The following is a 9,776-nucleotide window of genomic DNA, read 5'->3' as shown; positions in this document are numbered from 1 at the left end:
ATCAATGTTCTCAGTGCTTCTGGTTGGTGGATGCTGAATCTGAGAAACATGTCTAGGAGTGTCCCATAGGCTGATGGGGACTTTTGTCCTTTTGGGGAAGAGCAATGAGAAAAGGTTCTCTAGATCAATGGGGCTCCCTGCTAGGCTGTGTGAACTTATCTATAAAATGTGAGTTTGTGTCCTCTCTCTAAGGGCTGTTAAAAGCATTACATGAGCATGTTTGTAGACCTGCTTGTACGTGCACACACAAGGTGCTCAACTGCTGCTGCTGTTGTCATTGTCACTGTTGTTGTTGTTATTACTGCCATTCCTGCTTGCTTCTGGTTCTGTCTGTCATCTTTGCCTATGCTTTAAGCAAACCAATCCTTCTGGGCCTCAAGCAGAAGCCATCTCCCTAACCCCCATCTCCTAATCTGTAAACCTATCAGTCCCAACTCCCTGGTCCTGGGAGCAGTTGTCTTCTTATCCCTCTACCTTACGTTCCTCACAATTGACTGGCAGGTTGGCTTTTGAGTACAGGTCACTAAATGCCCTGAGCTACTGAAGAGATGTGGGGCCCAGGGTGGAGGTGAGATGCTCCGGGGCCCTGGCCCTTCCCCTTGGCACTCCAAAGCCTTTTGGGGGGGCTGCCTTCCTCTTCTGTGTCCCTTGTCTGAACCATACTCCTAGGCTCTTTGATGGGCCTAAGGGGCAGAGCTGAGGACATGCAGTGCCAGTCCCTAGAATATGACTTGGTATGAAGAGTCTGAGGCCTGTGTTCAAATCCCTATTACTCCTCAGCTATGAGAAAAATTACCTAATCTCTCCAATGCCTCAGTTTCTTCATCCAAAAAAAAAAAAAAAGGTGTAATTGTACCTATCTCATAGAATTGTTGTGAGGATTTTTGAGTTAATAAATGTAGTGTGGTTAGGAACCTTGCTGGTATGCCCTATGTAATCATTAGCTATTATTACTGTGTGACGTAATTTACTTCTCACATGCATTATTATCTGTAGTAAGTAGGTATTATTACTCTCATTCTACAGGGGGACAATATGAACCCTATATTTAGGCTAGAAAGCTTTTTAAAAAACATGTAATTCAAATCTGATTGTCTCTGATTCTACAAATCATGCCAGGCAGAGTGGCCTAACTTTGTAGCTATGGGACAAAAACATTTTAGGGCATGACTTCTGCAGGTCTCTACCCAATTCATACCTTCAACAGGTGAGTGCACTGACACTAGATTGGGGGCTGGAAACTGGAATCTCTCTAGGCAAACAGACATCTTTTGGCCTTAGCCTCTTCTCTCTGTTTAGTATTTGCTCAGAAATAGACCTTTCTTCCCCAGATCTGTACCAGGTCAAATACTTAGAACACTCCGATTGTCTTAACCTATGAGCCCCTGAGAAAAACATAATGATCTGACAACCACCTGCTCACACTCTTGCTTTCCAGGTCAGAAGTCATGGTTCCAACGATCTCACTTATTTATACTCATTCGGCACTTTAAACATATTTTAGTTGCCATCAATTAAAAACGGGAGATTTCATGTAAAAATTCCAATTTCTGCCTTCTCTTGAAAAAGCAGAAGTATCTGCCAACATAAACCTGCCTTCTACATGGTTGCCAATGGCCAGAGCTAGGAACCAGGATATAGGACTTTCTAGCTTGCCACAGTCCTCACCACTCTCTATTGTCTCTCTCATCCTACAGCTACAGCTGCCACTTGTAATGATGTTTGCTGTCGCTACTCATTTCTAATAACACCTTTTTCATTCATATCGCTTGGCTGGTTCCTGTAGACAAAAGATTTGTGACTCTTGCTATTCTAGGAGTTTCCATCAAACAAACATGTATTTGCTTTTATAAATAGTTATGAAATCTTTCCTCCTATTAAATGAATTTTAGGCACCAAGTAGTTGATTAAAATGTTGACTCTTTGAAGGCTTTAAAGGCAAACTTGACTGTTACCTTAGAATATCCTAGGGAGGGTGGGCAGAAAAGTCACCTGCCTCCTTTCTCCATTCCTAGGCAGGTTCCTCCAGATGTGAAAGGGGTCCAACCTCGAGGAGGCCAGAATAAGAGATGTGCAAGGAGAGATGGACAGATGGATGAACAGTGGTACCCCCTTCATCAGCTCCTCTGTAGATTGGAGGTCCTTTTTTTTCTATGGGTCTTTGGAGACCAGGCTGCTCATAGAGGCTTTCTCTTCACCCCCGCCCACATACTGGCATGCTTGTCTTAGCCTGACTCCTGCTTCCTGAACCAACCCCAAGCCTTCCAACCACTGAGTTTATGCTTTCAGGCACATTTGACCTTATTTTATTCCATATATAATTATCTTTACCCGATATCTTGAAATACACCCCTAGGTCTTATTTATGAATTATGCTCCCTTTCTGATTATTCTGACAAAAAAAAATCACTTATGTGTTTTCTATCTTTAGAGGCACATTGTAAACTCTGTATGCCGTGAGCCAGGATGGCGCATTAAAGAGTCCCTGGTGCTCGTTGCTCTACCTGTTATGTGGGGATATGACAAACTGTATGAGCCATAAATGGCAACTTCCTTCTGGAATCCTGAAGCTGCATAAGTTCAGCCCTGAGAAGGTCTGAGGCCAGCTTGTCCACAGGCCAGAGCTGTTGCCACAGTAGTATCATAACAATCTTTAAAAATAGATCACTTTTGAAAGCAGAGCAGATTTCCTTGTAAGCCCAGCACCAAATCTCTGGGGCTCTTAACAGCTGTGTTTGAATGAAGATCAGCTACATTTAGGAGTCAAGATTAGAGGAAGGCTGGGGCATAGAAACCAAAGGGTGCTGGGGAAATCAGCAGAGTAGCATAGCTATAGAGCAGCAGTTCCCAACACTTTTGGCACCAGGAGCTGGTTTCAACGCAAGACAAGTTTTCCATGGATGGAGGTGGAGGAGACAGTTTTGGGATGATTCAAGAGCATTACATCTCCACCTTAGATTATCAAGCATTAGATTCTCATAAGGAGCCGCAACTTAGACCCCTCACATGCACAGTGGGTTCGTGTCCCTATGAGAATCTAATGCTGCCGCTGATCTGACAGGAGGTGGAGCTCAGGCAGTGATGCCAGCAATAGGGAGTGGCTGTAAACACAGATGAAGCTCCATTTGCCCACTTGCTGCTCACCTCCTGCTGTGTGGCTCTGGTCCTAACAGGCCAAGGACAGTCTATATCCAGGGGTTGGGAACAGCAGCTATAGGTGTTCATATAAAAGAAGGAAGGTTTTCTGGAGGGCCCATGTCACAACTCAGTCCACCTGCTCACCTATCTAGAAGGCAGCTAGTTTGCAGACCCAGATACCTGGGATAGGAAGAGAAAAAGCTTGTTCTCACCGTGGTGCTTGGACCACCCAGAAGCGAGGGCAGCATGGGCGACAAAGTATGCAGAGTCCGCTGCTTCCTCTTGAGAGGGGTTTCTGCTCTGGATGATGAGATGTGCCTGTCATCACAGAAAGAAGAAACATGTTGTTAAGATGCTTGGCAGCAGTAACAAAGAACTACCTGTCCTTATAACAGCAAGCAGAAATTCAAGGAACTTTCCAGAAACCTGGAAGAAATGATTTATGTGAAAGTGCAATTAACTCTCAGCAGAGCTGTTTTCAAAAGCAGTGAACAATGCAGAAAACACTGGACACTGAATCCAGATGGCTCCTTGCTATGGCTAAGTAAATCATTTAAAAGTCTATGATCCTTTGAGTCCAGTGTCCGTGAAGAGGAGGCAGCAGTGTTGAGAAGTAAGAAAATGAATAAAAAGAGTCAGTGCTGTACAGAGGATGTAGCAAAGCCCAGCCCCACTGCCTACTGGAGGGACCCCAAAGTGGGACCTACCACCCACAGGTGCTGGTGGCCTGCCCCACAGAAATACAGACCCCTTCCTTGCCTTATGCCCCAGGCAAATCTGCCTGCATCCTTTGCAAACTGGCCCATGGCAGCTGACTGAGCACAAACAGGAGCTCAGTTCCTTGAAAATAAAGTCCATTCAAATAAACAAAAAATATGATCATATGAACATAAAATAATAATAATCCTCCCATAAAATACAAAATACATCTTTTCAAAAAAGGAAAAAAAAGATAAAGTCATTGCTCATCTCCCTGTCAACATTTAGAGCTTTAAAAAAATGCTATTAAGGATGCACTCACATCCATCCAAAAACAGACCCTCACATACTGCCTCGTACAGAAGAGGCATGAGCTAGAAATGCACAGGCAGCACAGAAAGATGAGATGCGGCAAAGTGATGCAGGCACTAATGTAAGTCCATAGGTAGCCGGCAAGTTGTTGCCAAAAGAGTGACAAAAATTATGAAATACCACGTGTTTAAAGGAGGGAAACACCAGATTGGGACAGACAAAACACACTAGCAACAACTAAGAACTAAGCTGCACTTTAATTCTTTTTTGTGATACTGATTTTGATTTTCTGGGTTTTAAAATTTCAGATTAATATGAGGTTACAAACCATTAGGTTACATGGTTTGCATTTGTTAGGTAAGGTCCCTGTTGTAGTTGTGCCCTTCACCCGGGAGGTGTGCCATGAACTCTTACATTGTGCCTAGTAGTTGACAGCACACCAGCCCCCACCTTGCCCCCTGCTCTTCACTCCTCCCCCCTTCCCCAACGTGAATTTAATTTAGTTTTTCTTTTGTGTGGGCATGTTATTTGTTCATTTACTGGCTTCATGTTAGTATTGAGTACATTGGATACTTTTCCATTCTTGTGATACTTTACTAAGGAGGATTTTAATTTTCTTGATAATTTTTATTGTCTTCATCTGATAGATGAGAAAACTGAAATTGCTAAAGGGGTGGCTTGCCCAAGATATCTCACCGCTAGTAAGAGTTGGAGATAAGAGTCTGACCTCGGAACTCTGACTTCAAATTCTGCTGTTTTCTATCACATCCTGAATATTGCCATTCCTCCACCCTCACCTGTGGTGGCAGACATCACTAATCAATGCCAGCATAGTGCCCAGGGACCCCTGATTCAGTCTCCAGGAGCTAGGACTCATCAATAGGAACAGGCATAGGAGATGAAGTCATTCTAGTTGAACATTCCAGCCTGGACCAAGCACTTCTTGCTCCTCTGATGAAAAGCTGAATCCATTTCTGAGACTGTAATTAGGGTAGGAGTGTCATCTTTGACTCAAGACTATCCCCTCCTTTGTCTGTTCCATGTTAAAATCTGCTTTGCTATTAGCTCTAGACTTTTTATGATTGGGGATGCTCCAAATTAATATTGCTGATGAGAACTTTTATTGCTGCACTAGAACAGTTACAATTTCTTCTTCTTAAATGCTAACAATATCCTTTGCTTTAAAACTACTTTTCTTATTACACCATATGAAGAATTGAATAAATGGTTTCAGCAACATCAAATTTGTCCTTGTCCTTGATTTGGCATGAAAGGCCCGATCTCAAGCTCTGCCTTGAAGTGCTTTTCAAATAATGGGCCCTCTGACATGCAGTGCCACCTACGGATAGACAATAGGAGCCACAGGGACAGTCAAACCAGTATGTGTGCAGTGTTTAGAGAAAGGAAATGAGAGGAAATGCCTTCCTACCTCCAAAAAAAACACTGAATGCAAACTGAGCCATGTTTACTTTGTATTTTCCCCTTGGTTAACTATCCCTAGATTTGTTGTTTGAAAAGAATAATCACTGTATTCGGCCAGAAAAAGTTTAACTCCTATTGTTCAAAGACGTAACACAGAGTATTTTAGATGACTAAAACCCAAATTTAAAAGATTTTCTTTTCTTTTTTTTTTTTGCAGTTTTTGGCTGGGGCTGGGTTTGAACCTGTCACCTCCGGCCTATGGGGCCAGCTCCCTACTCCTTTGAGCTGCAGGCGTCACCCTCAAAAGATTTTCTAACTTGTTTCTATTTAGTATTGATTCAAGAAAATATAACAAATATATGTCTCTCTTTTTTTTTTCTTGAGACAGAGTCTCGCTCTGTAGCCCAGGCTAGAGTGCCAGGTGTCAGCCTAGTTTGCAGCAACCTCAAACTCCTGGCTCAAGCAATCCTCCTGCCTAAGCCTCCAGAGTAGCTGGGACTACAGGCTCTCATTGCAACACCCAACACTGGGTTAATTTTTCCATTTTTAGTAGAGATGGGGGGGTCTTGCTCTTTTTCAGGGTGGTCTGGAACTCCTGAGCTCAAGGGGCCTTCCTACCTCAGCCTCCCAGATTGCTAGGATTACAGGTGTGAGCCACTACACCCAGCCTAATAAATATATGTCTCTAAAAATTGTTTTTAAATTAACAATTACATATTCTGAAAGTACTGTAAGTTGCTTTTTGCCCTAAAGATAGAAATTCTAGCAAAGTTTTCTAAGAGCAAACCTGCCCACACTAACAAGAAAATGAATTTATCACAAAATTTTCATGACCTCAACATTTTTCTACATGAGATCCTAAGATAAGCAAATACTTATTATTCATTTCAGAAGTTCAATCCCTGATCCAATTTATTATTTGATGTTCATGAAGCTTTTACAGAACATATGCTAGAGGGAGGGAGGGTCGCCCATGGTGTTTAAAATACAAAAAATTAGCATCTCATCTATTCAGTAAAATTCAATGCAATTCAGTTTAATTTAATTTGGTTTTATTCAATTCAATTTATTTTCATTTTAAAATGCTTTCCACATGTCAGATATTGTGCTAACACTGGCAGTTCATGGAAATATTAGGCACAGATACTGGTTTTAATGGATAAAATATGAAATAGTTTCATTTTATATAGACCCACAGATACTGTCCTTCATTAGGTTTTAGCACTGGACTCAACAACTTCCTCTCTCCTTGCTCCCGTCATCATTTTCATGGATTCCAGCATCCATGAGATTGGCAGGAAAGAGATGGTCCACATAAACAGGTTAATCACAGAGGTCAAAAGAATGTTTCTTGGCACAGAGGAAACCCAACATGGCTGTGCAGGACCCTAGAGCAAGGTGCTGCACCACCCTCAGTTGGGAAAGAAAGGGAGAGGGCGTTCGCTGGAACTGGAAGGATGAATCGCAGGTTAAGAGCAGGGCTTACAGTAGAGGGATGCAGCCCACCTGCAGGGACTCCACAGGGAGGGCTGGGGATGGCACCTTATACTCACTCCTTCCATTGTCTAGGCTATGTGCCTGTCAGTCAGAGGTCAAGGGCAAGAGCACTGAGACAGTATTTAAAGTTAGCCTCTGGGGCACAGAGCAGGGCTGAGAAGGACTCAGAGTGGAACTCAAGCAGACAACAAGAATGCCCAGCAAATGACCTTGTTAACACCTTGGACTCTCAGGTTTTTGACAGATTCATTTTCCTCTTTACCCTCAGCTGTCCAGTCCCCTAATCACACTTCATGCCTCATTCTTGCTTAGTCTGTGCCACCTTTGAGTCCTCTAGCTCACAGACTCATTTTGACTATTGGGAAGATCTGGCTTTCTTGTGTCCATGCAGCTCCGAGGCCCCCACTCCATTGCCCCGATGTTCTCACCAGCCATCCACTCCCTGCTGTCCACCTGTCCAGCTAACCATGCACCATCCATTGTATACATGGAAAATGCCCTCAACTCCACTGAAGCATTATTGAAAATGGTGAAAAATGGGTGCCCATTTAAATATCCATCACCAAGCGAACAAATACACTGTGGCCTACTTTACAGGGATTGAACTCTCTCTACATATATCAGTACAGGTCTATCAAAGGCATATCACTGAGTGGAAAAAGCAACTTGCAAACAGAAGCAAACACCATGGTACCACTGACTTCAAAGTTCTTTTCTTGGAGCAGAAGAACCCAAACAAAATCTTTCATGGTTCCCTGAAACACGCAGCAGGTAAATGTGGGGCTGCTCTTAAGGAAGCCTGCTCGTTCCCACTGGCTGCCCCAGAAAAACCTCCCTGGGACATGAGGGCTCAGGGCGACACAGACTGAGAACCACAGAATGAAGGCCCTGGGCAGTCAGGCCGCCTTAGGGAGGCAGTGCACAGGAGGTTGACAAAGCTAATGATTACACTACATACAATCTTGCCAAACTCAAGCACTTTTCACAATTCTGGAACAATGCTGCTTTTGCAAAGAGAATATAATCACCCTGTTATGTGCATCTGAGAGCATTTAAAGGCCAGGAATCACAGTTAACAGAATGACAGGAGACTTGCTTGCCTCTCCTGGCTTTCCACTGGAGCCTAAGTAATGAGCCGACCAGAGATCCATCTTTGACCACACTCACGCCTTTGTCTCATTATTTATTAATCTCCCTAGGGCTCAAGTTTCCCCTCACATCCTTGTTGTTTTCAATACCTTGTGGTTATCTATTTGTCAACTATCTTTTTGAAGTGGAGGAAGAATGTATAATACCTCCAACTAGCATGTTGGACTGGGTAAGGAAACAAATAAACCTGATATCCCATATTGAACAAGGTTATTATTTCTAAAAAAAATTATTTGTAAGACCAACTACCTCAACCCCTGCCAAGGTCCAGAGCAGCTGTTCTATTCTGGTGCCTCATGTGAGTTCTGGGGGAAACCACACATTTCTCATGCCAATCCAGCTGCCAATAAATAGACCAGCCAGAGCCAGAGCCAGAGCTGGCAGGCTCTTATCTAACTGGGCCTGCCCCCTAGGATTTGTAAAATTTCTTGAAGAGAAAACTCGATGACTAGTAAAAGGATGAGGGAATATTTCTATTTGTGCAGGCAGACTCCAACATATGAATACTCAACTTAAAAACCTAGAAGGGTCTGAGTGTGGAATCCCAGCTCTTGGGGGTGGGTGGGTCCCTAGGGGAGGGAATGGATAGTTCCCCCCTTCATAATAATTAGGGGATCACTGACAGAGCAAAATCTCCTCCCTTGTAGCAAAGTGAAAAGTACACAAGGAGCCCAAGGTAAATTTGTAGACTTAAACTGAGTATAATATTTACTTTGGAGACAGGAACACACATGGAGAATACAACCAACGTCTTCAACTTAGTAACAGCCAGGATCTCTTTGTATAGCTGAGGTATGGACAGAGGGAAAGAGAGGCATGGGCACTGACTGCCTCCTACTTTTCCTGGTGTGGTGCTAAGTGAGTTACATACACCAACTTGCTTTATCTCAAAATCACCAGTAAAGTCAACAGCCTGATTTCCAGAAAGGGACATAAAGCCTTAAGAGATGAAGCTACTGGCCAAAACTCACATGCTGGGTTAGTGACAGAAAGAGACTCAGCTAAGGCCCGTAATTCCAAATTGCAGACTTTTCTAGTCTAACACCAGTTATTGACAGGGTGAAAATTACAGAAAGATGATTTTCTTATCAATTTAATAAAGAACTATTTAAGGGTAAGAGGTAGACGTTGCTAAATAGTAGACTCTGTCTAGAAATATAGCAGGCTGCCTAAGGGAGCAGAGAGATACCCATATGTGGATGACCAAGCAGCTTCTGAGAGCTTCCGAGGGGTTTCAGAGGAGCTAAGAGCAGCGTGTGATGGACGGAGTAGATGTTAAGTTGCTTTCCACCGAAAGTCTTCATCTTTGCTTTGCTTCAAGTTTATGCCTTAATTCAACAGAATTAAGTTCACTTGTTATTGGGAGGTGAAAGTTTGCTATCTTCCTTTTCCTTTACAACTGACCAGCTGTGAAGCTGCATCACTCTCCCTCCCTCCCAGCCATCCCCCAAATGGCCATTCCCTCCCCTGGCTTTGAGCTGACAGCACTCAGACAAGCCAGGGTCATGTTGCAGTCCCAGGTGGCCACTTCATCTCCTCTCCATCTCCGCCGAGTAGAG

The 9,776-nt window shown here is 43.4% G+C and overlaps 1 protein-coding gene across 3 annotated transcripts in view; it reads right to left on the bottom strand.

Moving 5' to 3' along the window:
* TTC23 (tetratricopeptide repeat domain 23) overlaps positions 1–9,776 on the bottom strand; it is a 91,220-nt gene that overhangs the window by 26,175 nt on the left and 55,269 nt on the right. For all 3 annotated transcript variants that reach the window (XM_023512679.1, XM_023512680.1, XM_012804407.2), the window contains one exon: positions 3,351–3,456. In XM_023512679.1, coding sequence (XP_023368447.1) covers positions 3,351–3,456 — 106 coding nt within the window. The remainder of the gene's footprint in view (positions 1–3,350; positions 3,457–9,776) is intronic.

Source organism: Otolemur garnettii, unplaced genomic scaffold, assembly GCF_000181295.1.
Source record: "Otolemur garnettii isolate 467f Iridium unplaced genomic scaffold, OtoGar3 scaffold00029, whole genome shotgun sequence".
NCBI lineage: Eukaryota > Metazoa > Chordata > Mammalia > Primates > Galagidae > Otolemur > Otolemur garnettii.
Note: the sequence above shows the minus strand (reverse complement) of the source record. Positions and strands in the feature narration are given on the sequence as shown.